The sequence below is a fragment of the Limanda limanda genome, chromosome 18, assembly GCF_963576545.1.
Source record: "Limanda limanda chromosome 18, fLimLim1.1, whole genome shotgun sequence".
Classification (NCBI taxonomy): domain Eukaryota; kingdom Metazoa; phylum Chordata; class Actinopteri; order Pleuronectiformes; family Pleuronectidae; genus Limanda; species Limanda limanda.
Window position 1 is genome coordinate 1,216,054 of NC_083653.1, and position 19,844 is coordinate 1,235,897.

Sequence of the window (19,844 nt, forward strand, 5' to 3'; positions counted from 1 at the left end):
TTGTTCCTCTGGCACAAATCTTCACAGACTCTTCGGCCTGAAGACGTCGTGAAACAGTATCTTAGTTCCTTTTATGATATCAATTTATTTAGAGAATGATTCCAAACTGAAATCCAACGTTTGGCAGAGAAAGGCCCGGATTACTGTGAAATTCGTCTTTATTCTTTATACTCGTGTGTTTGAGATTCACCGTTTTCCAGCAGTTTGTAAATCTGTCACGTTGTTGGTCTGGAGCTGGTTTGATAGTTTCAGTGAAGCTGGGCTGCAGCATGAAGATGAGAGTCGCATGTAAATCATCCGTACATTATTAAACTGGTTCTGACAGTTCTGCTCCAGGAATGTCTCCCTGCTGGTACATCACAACAAAGGCTTTATGACCAAATATGCAACTATAAAGCTCCCATTATTCTTTTATTTATTCATTCGGTGGATCTTTATTTTTACTGGCAGTTGGTTTTATTAGAGCTTGATGCACAACAGAAGGGGGGGTGGGGGACAGAGGAGACATTTTTTTTACAGAGCATAAAACAATACAAAATTGACTAATAATAAAACAATAGAAATGACAGGACATCGCTCTTACACAGCTTCAGCTGGTGGAATCTATCCCTTCATCTTTACATATTTCTGTTCTTCATTACAATGTTTAGGATTGTGAGGCAATTTTAAATCTTTATTAGAGACGTCAGGAAAAAGCTAAGGAGAAAGATTGAAGTGAGAGGTGAGAGAGGTTCCGTCACATGACCCGGTGCATCTTCATCTTCATCTTCCTCCGTCGAGGGAAAGCAAAACTCACACAGAAGCACAAGGGGTGCAAAGGCAAAATGTAGTAAGAAATCAAAGGAACACAAATAAAATAAAGACAAAAATAGAAATACGAGAAATACGATTTACAAATATGAGGCCGTTCCATAGATATGAATATGATCTCTCAGCAGCTGACTGCTCGTTCATTGAGTGCAGGTTTTTAAATAAAGACACGACATAAAACTTAATGTGAAGTGAGATGAAGTGAGATGAAGTGAGATGACCTTTGACCCGTGTTTGTCCAGACGACAGGAAGTTCCTCCGACCACCTGCGGGGGTGTAGAGTCAGACTCTGGGTGACGAGTCGTCCTTTCAGTCTGAGAAGTCGAACACAGACCTGGTGTTTACCAACACTTGTGGCTCACAACGGAAAATAATAAATGCCAGAAAGTTTAGTCGACTTCCTGGATACATCTGGACGCCCCTCATGTGGTGCACCCCCGCCCATCTGGTGCACCCTGCAGGACGAAACAAACGCTACAAATTATTCGCAGCAGTTCCTTTTAAACCTCGGAGGAATTCTTTCAAGTCTGAGCGACTCTTTAATGAGGATGTTTTTGTTTCGTAGAAGACCACAAAGTTGTGATGGTCTCAGGAAACGACAGAGACGCTTGCATGTGATTGACGTCGTCTCTGACTCTGAGACATCTGGTCTGATGTGATGCTGAGGTTCTCACGTGAATTACAGAGCCTCTGGGCGGAGCCAAGAACCTGAAGGTGACCGACCCGACCACCAGCTCGCTGAGGGTCCGCTGGGACGCGGCCGAGGGCGACGTCCGGACGTACCAGATCATCTACGTCCCGGCCGCGGGAGGAACCGACAGCACGGTGAGAGCCACAGGGTTCCACACCTGCTCAGAGCTGCAGGGAGAATGAGAATAGAAATGAATAGGTTGAAGAAGAATTAGGTTTTAAAATCATAGTTTAAATGTCTGAGTTCTTGCTTATCAGCCGTTTGTTTAACCCAGATGTTTAATGTTGACCTCCCTTCACCCTCGTGTCCCGTGTCTCCAGACTCAGGTCTCTGGGATGTCCACCAACACCGTCCTCAGGGAACTGCAGCCGGACACCGAGTACAAAGTCACGCTGGTGCCCGTGTACGCCGACGTGGAAGGGAAACGCTCGTCGGAGAACGGGAAGACGAGTGAGTCGGGACCGAGCGGCTGAGAACTACTCATCCATCAGAACTCTTCTGTCTCTTTACACTCAACAAGCTGAATATTACAACACTGTGAAAGTTTCTTTAGACATTTTACTGCGTCGAAGAGACAAGATTCTAAAGACAGACACGTTCTCGCTGCCTCGGCTTTCTTCTCCTGTTGAGTCTCTGAACCTGAAGCGTTGAGCTCCACCTGCTGCTCTCTGCTCGCTGCCTGTCACTCACATGTGACGGGGACAGTGATTGACGACCTTGTGTTGTGTCCTTCAGAGCCTCTGGGCGGAGTGAAGAACCTGCAGGTCACCGAGCCCACCACCAGCTCGCTGAAGGTTCGCTGGGAGCCGGCCGAGGGAAACGTGCGGCAGTACCGCATCTTCTACGTGCCGGCGTCCGGCGGCGCCGAGGACATGGTGAGATACCACCTGACTTCCTGTGCTGCACCCAGCTCATGAAGACAAGGGGGGGATCAGATGTATCTGTATATCATGAATGAAAACAGATGCATAACAACAATAATCAGGATTCTTTCTGCTGCACATTCATTCGACAAAGAACATTCAACTGCTTCAAGTCACTTTATTCACAAATTCATGTTTGAGATCTAATGAAGCTTTTGTCTTCACACTTTATTATAAATTAAAAGACAAGAACTAATTTCAAGCTGCATTATTTTTGCACTATGTTGATTGAAAGACTAGAAGCTGCACCGTTGTGTGTCTATCTTCTGAGGTTGTGTGTGTGTGTGTGTGTGTGTGTGTGTGTGAGCAGGAGCAGGTGTCGGGCGGCTCCACCAGCACCGTGCTGAGGAACCTGCTGTCGGACACGCCCTACACCGTCACCGTGGTGCCAGTCTACCCCGAGGGAGAAGGTCTGCGCCAGGCCGACAACGGGAAGACTCGTGAGTCACATCAGACGCCGGCGTTCATCTCACACTCACATTCCTCACACTGCAGCTGAACCCCCCCGCTCAGGTTCAGTCTCTGATCATCGTGACGAACAAGAACCTCAGGAAACTGCATCTTAGACACAGCAGCTCATATAAAACAGGTCCCACGGCTGAATGGAACCTCCAGTGTGGTATATATCTATAAAACCTTTAACAGGTATGAAGGTACTAAAGATGAGAGAGGGCAGCTTGATATAACAAGAGACGACGTCCGATGATGAGCTTCCCTCGTCCAAGTCCAGCTGGAGAGGGTCAAAGGTCAGTGAGCTACTGTCCAGCAGCTCAGGATAAACAAGGGAAATACCAATAAGTTAATCCGTCTGCACTAATGTAACCGAGACAAATGTTCATCTCTGTCCTGACGTGAACCCGAGTCCGACTCTCAGAAATCAGAAGCACCCGACAAACACCAGCTCCCAGGTGAACCAGTGGAAAAACCACTGTAATCTGCCAAAAGCTTTAAAAAGCTCTGAGTCGAGTCCACGGAACAAAGGAGAAGTGAGGAGCTGTTTTCAAAGTGATTGATGAGCTGGAATAAAAAGACAGATAATGTCGACCTTGGAAGCTGCTGTTGGCCGAGCAGATGAGCTCCTCTCGGTCTGCAGAGCTCTTCAGGCTCCGGTTGCTTCTGTGTGTTCTGGTTTTGTTTCTGCCCCACACCGCCGCGCTGAGTCAGCAGAAATGCATCCTGCCGTCTTTAAGTGATCGGAAAACTGTGAGTGAGGCACAAAGCGATTCCTCTGAAACCTCCAGCGAACGTTTTGACTTCTTGTCACGACAGTTGTGCGGCTGCTGGGATCCAGATGTGACCTGATGTGCCACACGGATGTTTGTGGACAGTTTTTGCCCGAACTAGAAGTTTATACCTTCGCCAAGGAGGTCGTGTTTTCACTCGTTTGTTTGATCGTCATCACACACAAACCACTGGGCCAGTTTCCACCAGACTCGTTGGACCAATGGCACGTGAAATAAGAAAGAGGTCGTTACATTTTGTGGCAGATCCAGGAATATTTGATCACATTCTTTATTTTGGCAGAATCTCGCATGCAGAGGTGCATGTGAACCAGAAGTTATTCATAGACACAGAAAAGACCTGGCGCCTCCACATCCTCCACTCTCTGTCTTTCTTCATGTTACTGCAACACTTTCCCTCTTCTCACAATCTGCTCAACAACACGTGACACACACAGTTTGACTGGCAGGAAGCAGACAGATTCTGATCGACTCCTTTTGAAAGCATCTGAACACGACCTGAGCTTGTAGCTTCACACACAGAAGCCGTCAGATGTTTCCACTGACTTTACACCTGCATGGAAAACCACAAACCTCTGATCCTGCTCAACCAGAACAGTGATGCAGCAGAATCAGAACAGAAAAGCTCCGGGTCGACTCGGGATAAAAAAGTTGGACATGGCTCAAGTTGTCTCGACCTGGTGTCCTCCAGGGATCCACCGGCCAGTCGCAGAACAACCAGCTGCTGTGTGGTTCCTCCTTGTAGCTCCACCCACTGCAGAGTCTAAACCTCAGTTGAACTGGTTGAACTGGGAGAGGACGCTGGTCCCCTGTGGTCGGGTCAGAGCTGCACAGGTTCTGGTTCTGGTTTGGGGGTAAACGCTTGGCTCAGGTTTAAGTTTTAGTCTTGATTCAGTTTGTCTCTATTTTGTTGAGCAGCAGAAATGAGATTTTATAAAGTGAAAACCAGAACAGACATTGGTTTGAAATGGCTGTAGCAGAGATTAGTGGCGAGACTCGAACACGTGACCGTCTGGCGTGTTCCTCTGTGCGTCTGTCGGTGAACACGAGTCTCTGTGGACGTTAATCATCTTTATTATCACCAGCTCAGTCCAGCTTTACTGTTTCCATCCCTCGGGGGAATTTGTCACATTTAGTTTGGACAAAAACACACTCGAGTCCAAACGGAGGAATGAACTCAGTCGCTGCTGTAAAACGATTAATAACATCAGATTGGAGCCGGATGACATCATCTCTGGTTCTGTTGGATGAAAACAGTGAAAGCTCCTGACGGACGAGGTCCTCTGTGCTCGGGGGGGTTCGGATGATGAGGTTTTAAAGTGATTACACAATGTTTGGAGGAAGGTTTCTGCTCGGGAGGGTTTTTTCCCTTTTACCTTTTACGTCTTTTTATTGCATGGAGTGTTTTTTAATTGAGGAGAGCTCCAGGGGGACGAGCACATCTGGTTCGGTTTAAAAAGGAAAGTTTAGGGCTTTTGTTTAAACTCCGAACTCGGCTACTTCTCTCTGCACATAGACGTCGTCCCTGCAGGAGGTTTCAGCTCCGCCTCCAGCTTCATAGATTCTGTAAAACAGAAATGACGATTCAATTCTCTATCAAATGTTTTTTATTTCTCGATAAAAATATCGAGCAAAAACACAGAATTTAACACATCGATGTCACTTCTCTGAATATGGCAGATTGTTTTCATCAAGATCCAGGAATTATTCTTTTAATACATGTTTTGTGAAATGAATTGAATATTTTTGGATCCGTCCGTGAACATCCAGTCCCTTCATTTCACAGTTTCATGGAAATCTGTTCCTGCAGACAAACAAACATAAATCAATTTGAATTATCAAATTTTTAAAGAAATGCAAAACCTAAACTGACCCTTTTTAACATCAGCATCTTGAACTGTCCCAGCTGCTGAACTGGGACACGCTGGGAAACGACTCTCCCTCCTTCCTCCCTTCACTCTCTCTTCACCTCTGTGACCTTTGCAGTCGCACGCACGCCACCCAGGAACATCCAGGTGTACAACCCCACCCCCAACAGCCTGAACGTGCGCTGGGAGCCCGCCTCCGGCCAGGTGCAGCAGTACCGCGTGGCCTACTCCTCCCTGAGCGGAACCAGGTCCACGGGCTCGGTGAGTCACTCTCTCCAGGCGCTTCACTCTCACTCTGTCATTAGCAGCTCTCTGAGCCTCGGGGGGGGAAGGTGGTTCCCTCCTGAGATCACTGCTCAGGAGAGAAAAGGATCAGAGCAAAGACTGTACACATAAAAAAAACCACACACTCTGACATGTCATTTTATTTTTAAAGTCTTATAAAATCTGCTTGTGGGATCGGATAATGAATTGTCGGGTTGTGAATCAACTTGTCGGTTGTTCGTGCCTCCAGGAAATTCCTGAGTTAAGTAAAATGATGTTGCGATAAACGGAGAATCATATCATCCCTCCAGCGGATTGAGCTGCTTGAGGGTAAAATATCAGAACACTGACTGTCACTCAACAGACTTCACTTGATTTATCATTTTCAGAAAGAATTACAGCAAGTTATGAAATCTGCTAAATAAACAAAAGACTCCAGGTTTCAGGTTTAACACTTCAAACTCGTTGGCCGACACTTGGTGCTTGATTCCATAACCAGGGCCTTTGTATATTCTTTTTCCATTATGAAAAACATCTGTATATACTGATTGTAGACTACACATAATATAAAATATGATATGAATAAGTGAAATCAAAGTGTGGTCGCAGCGTTCACTGGTTTCTCTCAGTTTATTCCATGGAAACAACAGGTGGTCCCGGTCGGTCGGACCTATTTGTTTCCCTCAGTGTTGGGTTAGATGCTGCACAGATGTTTGCGCCGCAGTAATTATGGTAATGTGGAAATCATGACTTGTCAGTTTTTTGTATCTCTCCATCAGCGCTGATTTCATGCTCCGGTGCAAATGTCTGGAATGCAGAGAGAGAAAAGAGGGTTTTATTCTCCCCACAAAGATCCTGAGCTCTGACTGATGTTTGGAACATCTGAATGAGATCAGGAGCAGCCGAGGTTCTTCTGGGGTCACCAGGCTGTCGTGAGGATTGAGATCTTCTCACAGTCGTTCTTCTTCTTTTGAAAGGAGAGAGTTAAACATCAGTCATTTAACAGAAGAGCACAAAGAAGATGCCACACGTTCCAACATCTGTATCTCAAGATTGACAGACTTAAAGCCTTCATGGTCATTTGGATTAAGTAGGTAACGTTATTCTGTGAAGATAATGTTTTTAAGGTTTTAAAAAACCAAAGCGCCTTTAAATTTCGTGGACGTGGACCCGTCTTCTCTCTCTGACCAGCAGGGGGCGACTCCACTGGTAGAAAATGGCTCTACTTCTCTCTTTCTAACGTCAGTTAACATTTTCCTAAGGAGTTTATATCTCAATCTCCAGTTTCAAGTCTGTGTACAAACTATTTTCTTATATTATTCTGAAGAACTGGCATCATTTGGCTCCTCCCCCTTCCTGGGATGATTCCTGATTTGACCTCTTTTCACATTTGGCTCCAAAACTCTCAGATATTTCCTTTTTAACCAAAACTAAATCTCTTGATGAGGACGGCCTGGAGCTGGACCAGCGGATTCCATCCCAGTGAAGGCATGACCCTGGTTTCCATGGCCCACAAACCACCGCTGTGGTCATCCCAGTGACAGCAGACGCTCCCCAGTCGTCCCCCGGTCGGAGCCGATGACGGAGCTCCTCCCTCTCCAGCCGCTTCTCAGCAGAAACTGTTTACCCGTCAGTCCACTTACTGAATGAGGGATTTGTTTGGCATCGAGCGCCGGTGGCTTTGTTAGTGTTTGAGGGAAACTTTGGCAGCAGCAGATCACTGGAGATGGGATGAGCAGTGAGGTCATGGTGTACATTACCAGAGCCAGATCGTGTGTAATGCTGAGGAAGCCGATTCGAACAGGACACGCCTCCGATCTGTGGCGGTCACGACCATCGGGTCTCTATCTGCTTTGACCCGTCGTGGTTTTGTGTTTCTCTGTGAAAGGTTCTGGTTTCAGGAAGTATCAACAACGCCTTCCTGGACAACCTGGTCCCGGACACGCCCTACTCTGTCAGCGTCTCCCCGATGTACGCCGACGGCGAGGGATCTCCGGTGAGCGACAGCGGCAGAACACGTGAGTTCACCAACCAGTTCATCCAGAAAGCCCCCTGTATATTACCCATGATCTTCTGCTTCCTGAACCTGAACCTTCAGCTTGTCCAGTTGACTTCTATGTGATGCGACGTGTTTTCTCTGCAGTGCCGCGTGCCGGCCCCAGGAACATGCGTGTGTTCGACGCCACCACCAGCACGCTGACCATCGGCTGGGAGCACGCCGAGGGCCCGGTGAGGCAGTACCGCATCGCCTACGCCCCCCTGACCGGGGACCCCATCACCGAGTTCGTGAGTAATCCACCTGAAGAAGGGACATTCAGATTCAGATTCTTTTGAAAGAAATTCACACAATCTGAACTATTTAAACCGGTTTCAATAACTTTAAATGTGATTCTTTAAAAAATCCGAACCTCAAGCTTTTCCCTCACACTTGATCTTTATTAGTTAGTTTTCTTTATTAGTCCTTGTTTTGATAAAGGTTCCAGATCGACTCTGGACCCGCTCTCTGCGATCTGCGTTCTCGTGACGTTCGGATCAAACTCTGCAGTGAGGTCACGTCTCTGGATTCCTTTGGCTCCTTCAGGTTATAAATCCACGATTAGTGAGAATAATTACAGGCTCAGTTAAACAAACAGCGCAATTTGGGCCATAATAATGTTATTAATGGTCCTAAATAACGAGTTGGAGCCGCGTTGAGGGCGGAGACGGCCCAGCTGCGCTTCCCCCCCGCTTGTTAGCGAAGCACCTGTTCGCCATGAGTCAGCTGTCGGCAGCGGAGGTGATGAAAGGATTTCTCCAGAACGGGAAATGACTTGAGAACCAATAACAGATCATTACTTTAAAGAGAGCATCTGTGAGGTTTTAGTCGATAATCCAGATGATGTGCAATCATTCCTTCCTGTCTATTAGAGATTATTCTGCTGAAGGAATGAAAACAAGTTTGTAAAGATTCTCTGAACGGAAAACAATTATTTTACAACTTTCCTGACTTTTCAGAGTCTTTATCTTGACAAGCGCAGATTACAAATATGTGACTGGACGAGTTCCGATCTGTGCGAGCGAGGATTCGTCCTGTGGCGACGGAACTCTGCAGCGTGGAGATTCTGATGGAAACAACAAGTCGACCCCGCCCGGCTCTCGTTGGTTTTTACTTTTCATCCTGAGCCAAGATGGAGGAGACCCTGAAATCAGCTGTGTGTAACCAGCTGATACAACAACAACCCAAACACAGAGAATCCAACGACCACACGCAGACCGCACGAGTGGTTCCTGTGTGTGTCTCTTCCTGCTCTGATCATATCGATGAAGCAGTGAAACGTGGTTCATCTCAGCAGACAAACACCTGGATGTGTGAGCTGGAGTCAGCAGCTCACAGGATGATGACGTCACATGTTTGATTCCACATGTTCCCACTGTTTGTCGTCTGAGAGATGACTCGATGTTTCCCGGGGTTTAAAAGTCTGAAGCTGAACTTGTGGAAACCTTCAGGAGCTCTGATGTAAAACTCACAACATCTGGAGGTGAACCACGGAGACATTACAGATTCAGTTCAACACTAAACTAAACCACAGCGGCACCATGAAGGTTTTTCAGGAGGTTCAAAGAAACTGATTCATGCACAGAAACATAATTTAGATACGATGAGATGTGGACGTGTGGAACACATGGAGGACCCCCCCCCCAGCTGATTATTAGCATGTGTCAGAGAAGAGCAGGAAGTCAAAGTGCTGTCACGACATGTTTGTGGAGCTTGTGTTTCTGTGGATAACCTCTGAATGTGAATCGGGTCATTATGGTATCCAGTGGCGCTCCGGTGTCTGGAGCCGTCTGACGCTGCGGTGTGTTTCTCCTCCTCAGACGACGGTTCCTGGAAACAGGAACAACGCCATGCTGCAGAACCTGCAACCAGACACGCCGTACAACATCACCGTGGAGGCCATCTACACCGAGGGGCCCGGGGGGGCGCTCAACGGACCCGGACGCACAGGTGAGACGCACGACTCTGAGGAGGCAGAAGATGGTTTGAGTTTGGTTTTGATGTCTCAGACTCACTTCTCTCCTAAAACAACAGAATCCCAGGATCAGGAAAAGTTTGCTGGAGAAGCGGTTGTGTTGTTTTGTGTCTGAGACAAACTCTTTGTGTTGACGTGTGTTGTCTCTGTGTCGCAGTCGGCCTCCTGAGCCCCAGGAACCTCCGAGTCTCAGATGAGTGGTACACCCGCTTCAGGGTCTCCTGGGACCCGGTGGCAGCTCCGGTCCACGGATACAAACTGATCTACGCTCCTCAAGGTGAGCTGAAGGACTCTGGAGCTCGAGTCTGAGCTCAAACACAAACTGTCTTTAGATAAAGGCTTTTAACTTTAAAAAGAAGATCGACAGACAGACTTCGAAAGATGCGTATCGATGTTATTTGCTCGTTACAATTTTGGGTTTTTGATTTAACTTTGTCGTGTTCACAGGCACCAACCAGTTTGTGGATCTGTTCGCGGGCGACGTGTCGTCTTACACTCTTCACAACCTGCAGCCGGGGACCACCTACGACGTGAAGGTGATCGCTCAGTACACCGGGGGTCTGAGCGGACCACTCGCTGGACAGGGAACCACACGTACGTACTGAGATGAACTACACAAGAGGTAGAAACCCTCAAGTCTGAAGATAATGAATCCCTAATCTGTGATCTGCATTCAGAGACCTAGTCCTTAAATCCTAGTCCCACTCCAGTTCACTGTATCTCAGTTCCAGCTTCACCTGTAAACCTCAGAAAACAATGATCTCTGTCGTCCCCAGTTTACCTGAACGTGACCAACATCGAGACCTTCAACGCCGACCACGACAAGTTCTGCATCAAGTGGACGGCTCACCGGGCGGCGACGTCCTACCGCATCAAACTCAACCCGGTGGACCGTGAGTCTCCTTCCTCTCTTAGTGATCTGTGATATCTCCACGCGGAAGAATCCTGTTTGTGAATTCAGCTCCGAGGATGTTTGGTCACGTCCTGATGTTGGCGGTCACATGTGCGATAAGACTCCCAGCACGTGTGTGATCCTCCAGATGAGCTCATCACGCTGCTCATGGTCTCAGGCGCTGGGACCTCAGATCACGTCTAGACTTTTTTCTCCCCCCCTCTCGGAGCCTGTTGGTTTCTCCTTCATGGGATTGTTACTCCAAGCAGGACGCAGGGTTTGGCGAGGATTGAAAGCGGCCGACCGCCGAGTTTAAATGTCCGAGAAGATAACATTCTTCTGAATGACTGCAGGGTCTTTGATTCCCATCTGGTTCAGATTCACACCTGGACCCGGGTTAGCGGTGAGACAACAGGAAAGCCCAGGGATCGAGCACGGATAGTTTCACATCTGGATGGTTGTCATTAAGACAAGATGCCAGAACCAATGTGAGTCTTTGAGCGTGAGACAGACGACGGGTTTAACCACGAGCAGAAGATGGGAAACACTCCACGATGATCTCATCTCTCCGTCGACTGTTTGTTCGGATATTTCCATCATATGTTAGTACGCTGGTTAGAGAAGAAGGCGTGGCCTCAGGGCTCTCAAGACGCAGAATCATCTCATATCCCTCTGACACATCACTCACTGTTCAAATCTGTGTGTATCTAATCTTCTGATGAACGAGGGCCACTGTTCTGGAATCCATCGCACTGTGAGTGTGTGAGTGTGGGTGTGTGTGTGTGAGTGTGTGTGTGTGTGTGTGTGTGTGTGTGTGTGTGTGTGTTTCCCGGAACAGTTCCCATGCAGTAACGTGTTGATGTAACAGAGATCAGAGTGCGTTGCCTCAGCAGAGCTGCTGGATTCTGTCGTTTGGAGGAAGATGACGAAGCCGTCTTGTTTAAAGTCGTCCGCGCTGATACGTGTCCTCATCACGCAGCTGTCTCTGCAATAAACAGGCTCTGTTTGTTTGTGCTGACCGGAGCTCAGTGTAAATAGGAAACCTTATTATGAATATATCACTGCCCAGCCACGCAGAGCGGTAAACACTTCAGTGGAAGGGTCAGACGTCGGCTTCGCTCGTCACAGACAAGTTGACAGAGAGCTTTGAGATTCAAGACACAGTTTCCTCAGGCTGCAGCTCCTCCAAAGCTTCTCTGAGTCTTTCTACGTGTGAAATTATTATTTGTCGTGGATAACGAAGCCGCGACCCAGGCAGAGGTTTCCTCAGATCACAGGCCAGATGTGTAAACACCTGGGGAAGTAATCTCCGAGTCACTGTTAGTGATCAACAGTCGTGTGAACCTCCGGGAGGAACACGCAACCAGTAAATATCTCAGTTTTCACCACTTCCATTAATCTTTTATGATGATTCAGAAACAAAGAAATGTTCAGGGTGTGGTCGACAGGCCGAGAGTTTCCAGACGTCAGGTTTCAGTCTGAGGCTCCGGTCACAGACGAGTCCTGTGATTTCAAATAATAACTTTATTCAGGATGATAACGAACATGCCTTGGTCCTGATTTTAAATCTCATCCTGACGATGTGTGAAGTGAACCTGTGTGTTTTCCTCTGTAGCTTCCAGCAAAGGTCAGCATGAGATCACCATCCCTGCTGGCCTGCCTCAGTACTGCTTCGACGGCCTCTCGCCGGACGCTCTCTACACCGCCACCGTGTTCGTGCAGACGCCGAACCTGGAGGGTCCGGGCGTCAGCGCCAAGGAGAGAACACGTGAGTGACCACAGGACATCTCCTCCATCAGGACTGATCCTTCAACCTGTTGATCTGTGATTATTACAAACATGATGGTGACTCTGGGGTTCTTCTGCAGTGGTGAAGCCGACTCCAGCTCCAACTTTCCCACCGACCCCGACACCTCCGCCCACCATCCCCCCCGCCTGGGCAGGTAAGCATGTGACGCCGCCGTCCAATCGGAACCTGGCGGAAAAATCCAAATGAGTTTTCTAACCTTCGGTGGAAGTTAAGGGAAACTTGAATGTGAACTCTACAGATCCACATTCACAAACACCAGGTTCCACAGAGACCTTGTTCACTGTGAAAACCTTCTGGTGAGAACCTGGATCCTCTCCAGACTTTTCCTTCAGACTCCGATTCGACTTCGGGCCGAGGCGAGAGATCTGACTCCTGCTGCGTCTGACTCACCAGCAGTGAAGTAACAGCCAGCACATGTTCCACTGGAACTGTTTGGAAAACACAACGTTCCAAATGATATTTTTGCATCTCCCATATTGTGTAAATCAAAAGGAAGGATGGAGAGGATTAGAAAGCACGCTGTGTCACATACGGCAAAGATTATCTAAAGCTTTTTCTCCGAGTCTCAGAGGAATCCACTAACGAGAGCTGGGTTTCACTCTTCTGGGGACCCAATGTTTTTTTATTTTTTTTTTATGAAACCATGAAATTACTACACGCAGCCACAAAGAATTGTTTCTCCCGATGGTTTTGTTTTGTTGCTCGTTCGCAGCTGATTTTAATGCTTCCAGTCTCACAAACCATAATTAAGCAGCACGATGCAGATTTCTGGTTTCTTGTGATGCCTCCGGGGGTCTGAGCGCCGGACCCTCCACAACCATAACCACGTGTTCTCTTGCCTCAGTTTGCAAAGGAGCCAAAGCAGATTTGGTGTTCCTCATCGACGGCTCCTGGAGCATCGGAGAGGAGAGCTTCACCAAGGTCCGGCACTTCATCTCCGACATGATCGGAGCTTTCGATGTGGTCGGACCCTCGGGAATGCAGGTTTGGATTTTAAAATGTTTGCTTCAGAAGCTCTTTGACATCAGGCTGCATCGGGTTTATTTGCAGAATTAAAACATCACGTTAAAGACACAGCAGTCAATCTCTGACCTGTTGCACATCCACTTGTGCTGAAGACGAGTTCCTCTCCTGATTCCGTGTGATATTCTCCTCTCTTGAGATAAAGGATCATAGTTGTGATCTCGCTCCGTGAACCTGACGTCTCACTCGTGTTCCATCAGGTCTCGTTCGTGCAGTTCAGCGACAACGCCAAGACGGAGTTCAGGCTGAACGCTTACCAAGACAAGGGCATCGCCATGTCGTCCATTCATCACATCCGCTACAGAGGAGGAAACACAAAGACAGGTTCGATCCCACACACACACACACACACACACACACACACACACACACACACACACACACACACACACACACACACACACACACACACACCAACCTGCGTCTGGTGGGTCGTAGCAGCTTCTCTCTGATTCCCTCTCTGTGGAGCAGGAATCGCCCTGAAGCACACCTACGAAAAGGCCTTTTCACTGGAGAACGGGATGAGGAGAAACGTCCCCAAGGTGGTCGTCGCCATCACAGACGGACGATCTCAGGACGAGGTGAAGCAGAGCGCCGCCAAGCTGCAGCACGCAGGTACTGCACGTCAATCGGAGCTGGATTCCATTTGACCCTTTTGATCAGATTCTGTATATAAACGTTTCCCATGACAACTGAACTTTAGGAAGCATGTTGGTATAAAAACAGAATGAGAAGTTCTTCAATGTGTCCTCAGGTTACAGCGTCTTTGCCATCGGAGTGGCCGATGTGGACTTCGTGGAGCTGCAGCAGATCGGCAGCAAACCCAGCGACAGACACGTGTTCGTGGTCGACGACTTCGATGCGTTCGACACCATCAAAGAAAACCTGATTACCTTCATCTGTGAAACTGCTTCGTCCTGTGAGTTCACTCAAACTTCACTGAGGCACAAAAAAGATGTTTCAGCCTCTGAGGACAAATTTGAATCTTCTTTCATTCTCGTCCCACAGCCTGTCCCCTGATCTTCTTGAATGGATTCACTTCACCGGGTAAGAAATGACTTTAATGACCTGCTGTGCTTTTAAATCTCCGTCTGTGATTGTGCAATAAAAGGTTTGATTACTTCCACGTGACGAGTGTTTCCTTTCCCCTGATGTGTTTGTTCCAGGCTTCCGGATGCTGGAGGCCTTCAACTTGACGGAGAAGACCTACGGTTCTGTCCAAGGCGTTTCCATGGAGTCGGGCTCCTTCAACAGCTACACATCCTACCGGCTCCACAAGAACGCCTTCCTGACCCAGCCCACCAGGTGAGCTCCACACGGGCTCACTTGGATTTACATTAACACATAAGAAGAACCTTTTAAGAACTTTCCCGGCTGAGCACAACCAGCTCTTTTCACTGGAGTTTTCCCAGAATTCAAACAGTCGTGGCTGATGTTCTGATTGAATCTAGATAGTTTAATCCATTTCAGTATAAAGGAACATGATGTCCTGATCATAGGCTGTAAATAATGATATGAATAATGATATGGATACGAAGGGTGGACGTCATTTAGAATCTGTTCTGTATCCATCCTAAACATTTGTGATCGTGCTCAGTTATAGTTTGTTCTAAACACTGGATATGAACTCAGGGAGCTCTTATTGATGCTTTGGAGTTTAGATCTCGATTCTCCGTCAGTTTGTCTCCTGTCGTTCCTTTTGTGTCTTTTAAAATGTCTCTTCATACATGTTCAGTGAACCATGAGGAGTTGATCAGATCCACCTCCCTCCTCTTTGACCATCGGTCCAACATGTCTGTGTCTCTGTCTCCTGAACAGAGAGGTCCACCCTGAGGGACTCCCCCACTCCTACACCGTCATCCTCATGTTCCGCCTGCTGCCCGACTCGCCCAGCGAGGCCTTCGACATCTGGCAGGTGTCCAACAAGGAGCACCAGCCCGAGACCGGCATCACCATCGACCGTAAGTGAGCGACGCCGCTGGCCTGATGTGGGCGAGGTGAGAAGACGGCTCTGGCATGAAGACACAGCTGGAACGTGCATTATCCTGGTTCTGGTTGTTGACTCTTGGACGAGGTTCAGATCCTCTACTCAAAGAAAAGTTGTGTTTTTAAAATGAGAAAGAGTTCAGGCTCTTGATCCAAACCCACAATGTTTTCTAGAAGGTGAACCCAACCCGCCTCTACCTGCAGGCGACGGGTTGATGCTCACATCAGGGAAAACTCTAACTGAGGTTTCATTAATGAGATGTCAGCGGAGGAACATGTGGAAATCAAAGCAAGTTATTGAAGTCTGATTAAAACTGAAAGTCCTCCGGGCAGAAGGAGAATTTGAGGAGCAGCAGCTCAGATGTACGAACAAGAACTAACGTAACTTAGCAGATGAGGGTTTTCCTTTGATGTCTCCTCTCTCTGTGCTCAGCCTCCAGTCAGACGGTGTCCTTCTACAACAAAGACGAGCGCGGCGAGATCCAGAGAGTCACGTTCGACAACAGTGAAGTGAAGAGGATGTTCCACGGCAGCTTCCACAAGGTAAACGCCATGTCGCTCATCGTGGCTAGACACTAAAGAACAGAGAAGAAGAAGAATCCAGAAAAGTCAGTTTGATGTGAACAGAATCCAGCAGGAAGTCAGATGTGTCTTTTATGGATTATATAAGATTTCTTGTTTCTTGCTTTGTTCTCGCTGGACGTCCTGGGATCTTACAGATGCCTGAGATTCCAAACGTGTTGTGTGTTACAGGCCGAGCTGCTCACATGCAGCTACAGACGTGTTTCACTGCAGTTATGTCAGCTCACACAACAGATGGTCGAGGGCAGGTTGTAAAACACACGATGCTCCAGCTCTGCAGCCGGCCTGCCTTTTATTATTCTTGTTTTTGACCGTGTACAGTTCAAACCCTCTAATTGATGGAGAGGACATCTGGGTCCTCTGGATGTTATAAAACCATCAAGACACCGGAGCTGGTTCGGGTTAAAACTGTCGTAGATTAGAAATGTGAAGTTGGAGCGAACTCTTTGAAACATCATGTGCACGAGCGACTCTTCAGTTACACAAACAGAAGGAAACAGAAACCCACAATGTTGTGTGACAGTAACTCTGACTTTTGAAGTCGTTTCCAACACCAAACGAAGAGATACAGACCATCACCTCACAGACAGACTTTCAAATTATACTATTGATTTACCAGTAATACAACCTTAAAATCTTAGAGGTCACTTAATGATCAAATACATCATTAGACTCAGTTTTCTTTATATCAGAAACATCTGGATCCAACTGATGTGATATATTAGAGAGCTGCAGTGATCCCTCCTCCAGAGGTCAAGCTGTAGTTTCTATCATTTCATCAATATGTGGACGATATGATGGTTTATATGAATGAACGTCAGCTGAAGAAGAAACTTGTTTTCAAGTGGAGCATGTTCTGCAACTTGAACCAATCATCACTCAAAAAGCAACGATTAACTCGGATTTGAAGCTTTTTCCTGAGACTTGAGTTTCGGTCGTGAGATTAAACGTCAGAATTTCACGACACGATTCAAAAGAAAAAACATTTAGAAGCTCAAACTGTCTTTCCCTTCCGTCTCTTAACAAGTAATCTTTGGCCTGATGTGGGAGAGTTTCTCTGGCTCGGTGCAGCTGAGGTCACAGGTTCGATGCTGATTGCGCTGAGTGGACGTCGTGTGGACAGCTGTGAACAAACATGTCAACCTCATGATCCTTGAGCTCCTCTGAGGGGGGGGGGGGGGGACGCTCGCCTGGAAAATACAATGACATCAGAGCCTCTAGTAGCCCACCACAGGGGAGTCCTTGTGGTTTTACCTCCCAGCATGCACTGCGTCTGCTGCGGGGGGGGGGGGGCGTTAAACTGAGCAATTTGTACTAATAGCAGAGTCTGTGTGATTTAGATCTGACTGCAGATGACCTGCTGACCTCTGATGACCCTCCTCCTCTGGGCAGCTTCTCCTCCTCCCCGGGTCTTTTATTAAGTTTTCTCTCTCCTGCCGCTGGCTCACAGACAGAAGCTGTAACTTCAGGTTCATCTTCATCTTCAGACGACACATAAACAACTTCTGGTCAAATCCAGCGTTTGGATTCAGATTCACCGAGTCAGGCCAAACTTCAACTTCTTCTTGGAGGAGTTTGTAAAAGACAGATGTGATGAATGAGTCGGACCTTCACAGGGAAAGAGAAAGTGATGGAGACTGTTCCCTCAGGGTGAAATTCTTCCTCCTCCCTCCATCAGGGTTGGCAGTAAAACTCCAGTTTGTTGCTCAAGAGCACTTCTGCAGCCTGGACTCGTGCAGTGGGTTCAAACCTGTGACGTGTTAACTCTGCTGAATGATGTCGTGGACAAAGATTTGAATTAACGTCAGTTTAACGATCTGCCAAACTCCACAGCTCTCCGGGACATTTAGAGCTTTGCAGAAACAGCCATGATTTATAAAGTCAGCTGGAACCCGCCTGCAGCTTCCCTGTGAGCTGATGTCTGTGTGACGTTCCAGATCCACGAGACGTGAGCATCATCAGGTCTGACTCACTGATCCTCTCTCCCCTGGCGGAGCTTCACCACACAGCTGGGACCGGACGTGGACACCTGGTGTGTGAGCGTCTCTGTGACCCGACCGGACTGAACCAGGATCAGGATCCTAGAGTTCTGTGTTCCCCATCACAGAGAAACACTTTCACAGACCTGTAACATCAGATGGATAAATAATCACACAGATAAAACCCAGAGCCAGACGCTCGGTATCAGACAGAGACGATGAGAAGCTCAGTTTCACTTGGTATCGTTAGTTTACGTCTTCATCTCATAATCAGTGAGAAATCAGTGGAGCATGAACCCGGTGAAATGTCAAATTTGTTAAACAACATCAGTATAAGTGTTTGACGATTCACACAGGCTTTAAACATTTAATTAATATATGTTATATTTGATTAAAACCGTTCCCTGATCTGGAAGAAGATTGAAGGAGAGAATGAATTTTCTTTGGCAGATAACAGCTGATCTTCTCCACAGGGAATCAGGTTCCTCTGAAACTCTGAGGATTTTTCCAGCCTGTCGAGTCTGAGCGAAACACTTTGGATCATATTTAAACATATCGTTAATATCGGCAGCTTCGTGTCCTTGTTATTTCTGGCTCTTGAAGTCGACACCCTGTGAGCTGCCGTGTCCTCAGTGGATGAGTGAAGTGTTGAGATGTCCCTCTGAAGCTCTGACAGAACCTGCTGACTTCATGAAGCTGCAGAGATCCAGAGCGTTAATGGAGACATGGTCGTTCCTGGACGTCTGAGTCTCTGCGGTCTGGTGAACATGCTCCTGCAGACGCCGGGCGGCCACAGTTGGAACGGCTCCAGCGGGGGGGGGGGGGGCCCGGGGCTCGACCACAGGATGACATCATGAGGAGGATCTGAGTGAGGAGATGATTCCTCTGCTGCTCTTTGCTCATTCACCATCAAAGGAGGATGTTTGTGGCTGAGAGGAACAAAGACATTGTTCCAGCTGCTGGAATCTAGAGACGCACAAACCAGACCGAGGGAGTCTGTGTGAACATCCGTTGTTCCACAGCTCGGGAATCGAACATTTCACAGCGAATTGTTTCGTTCTGTGAAACTACCGCTGATGCAAAACCATCAGTTTACGTACTTAACTCATAGGAGTCCATCAAGAGTGACTCGGCTTTAAGGTCATTGTTCTGTACGTACCTCGGTTTTAAGGTTTTACATTTCGCACAAATAAGAAACACAAAAGCTTTTTCAAACACTAGTTTAAACTTTCACGCCGGCAGGAAGTGATCATGTGAGTTTCTACTCGTTCGTCCTCTGGTCAGAACTCGAGTCTCCATCTCCGAGCAGCCGTGATTCAGCCGTGATGGAGTTTCTTCTTCTTTCTGAATGAATGGAAATTAAAGGAGCGCTGGTTTCCCTCTCTTACATTCCAGAGGTGTTTCAATAAACAGCACGTCCCCCCCCCCCCCGGCTCGGGCTCCACCGCCAGACTCTGCATAATCTAATAATTTGCAGACCATCGGGATAAAAACCAGACACACAAGACTTGGTCGTGGAACAAAGAATGTGCCAATAAAAATCTGCTCTTCCTTCTTCTTTTTCTTCTCCCTTTCTCTTTCTCCCTGAAGCTCCACGTCCTGGTCTCCTCCACCAGCGTGAAGCTCAACGTGGACTGCCAGGAAGTGGCTGAGCAGGAGATCAAGGCGGCTGGGAACACGTCCAGCGACGGCTACCAGGTCCTCGGCAAGATGTCCAAGTCCGTCGGCTCCAAGGGACAATCTGCAACCGTGAGTGGACTCTGAT

General features: G+C 47.7%; 1 protein-coding gene across 1 annotated transcript in view; it reads left to right on the forward strand.

Moving 5' to 3' along the window:
* The window catches only part of col12a1b (collagen, type XII, alpha 1b), an 82,066-nt gene that overhangs the window by 49,640 nt on the left and 12,582 nt on the right, over positions 1 to 19,844 (forward strand). The window contains exons 41-62 of the mRNA XM_061091405.1: positions 1,496 to 1,635; positions 1,822 to 1,951; positions 2,237 to 2,376; positions 2,735 to 2,864; positions 5,652 to 5,794; positions 7,686 to 7,815; positions 7,941 to 8,083; positions 9,653 to 9,782; positions 9,965 to 10,084; positions 10,255 to 10,401; positions 10,584 to 10,700; positions 12,315 to 12,467; positions 12,568 to 12,642; positions 13,354 to 13,493; positions 13,733 to 13,856; positions 14,004 to 14,147; positions 14,287 to 14,451; positions 14,541 to 14,579; positions 14,699 to 14,837; positions 15,351 to 15,493; positions 15,952 to 16,061; positions 19,670 to 19,828. Of these exons, the coding sequence (XP_060947388.1) occupies positions 1,496 to 1,635; positions 1,822 to 1,951; positions 2,237 to 2,376; positions 2,735 to 2,864; positions 5,652 to 5,794; positions 7,686 to 7,815; positions 7,941 to 8,083; positions 9,653 to 9,782; positions 9,965 to 10,084; positions 10,255 to 10,401; positions 10,584 to 10,700; positions 12,315 to 12,467; positions 12,568 to 12,642; positions 13,354 to 13,493; positions 13,733 to 13,856; positions 14,004 to 14,147; positions 14,287 to 14,451; positions 14,541 to 14,579; positions 14,699 to 14,837; positions 15,351 to 15,493; positions 15,952 to 16,061; positions 19,670 to 19,828 (2,861 nt within the window). The remainder of the gene's footprint in view (positions 1 to 1,495; positions 1,636 to 1,821; positions 1,952 to 2,236; positions 2,377 to 2,734; positions 2,865 to 5,651; positions 5,795 to 7,685; positions 7,816 to 7,940; positions 8,084 to 9,652; positions 9,783 to 9,964; positions 10,085 to 10,254; positions 10,402 to 10,583; positions 10,701 to 12,314; positions 12,468 to 12,567; positions 12,643 to 13,353; positions 13,494 to 13,732; positions 13,857 to 14,003; positions 14,148 to 14,286; positions 14,452 to 14,540; positions 14,580 to 14,698; positions 14,838 to 15,350; positions 15,494 to 15,951; positions 16,062 to 19,669; positions 19,829 to 19,844) is intronic.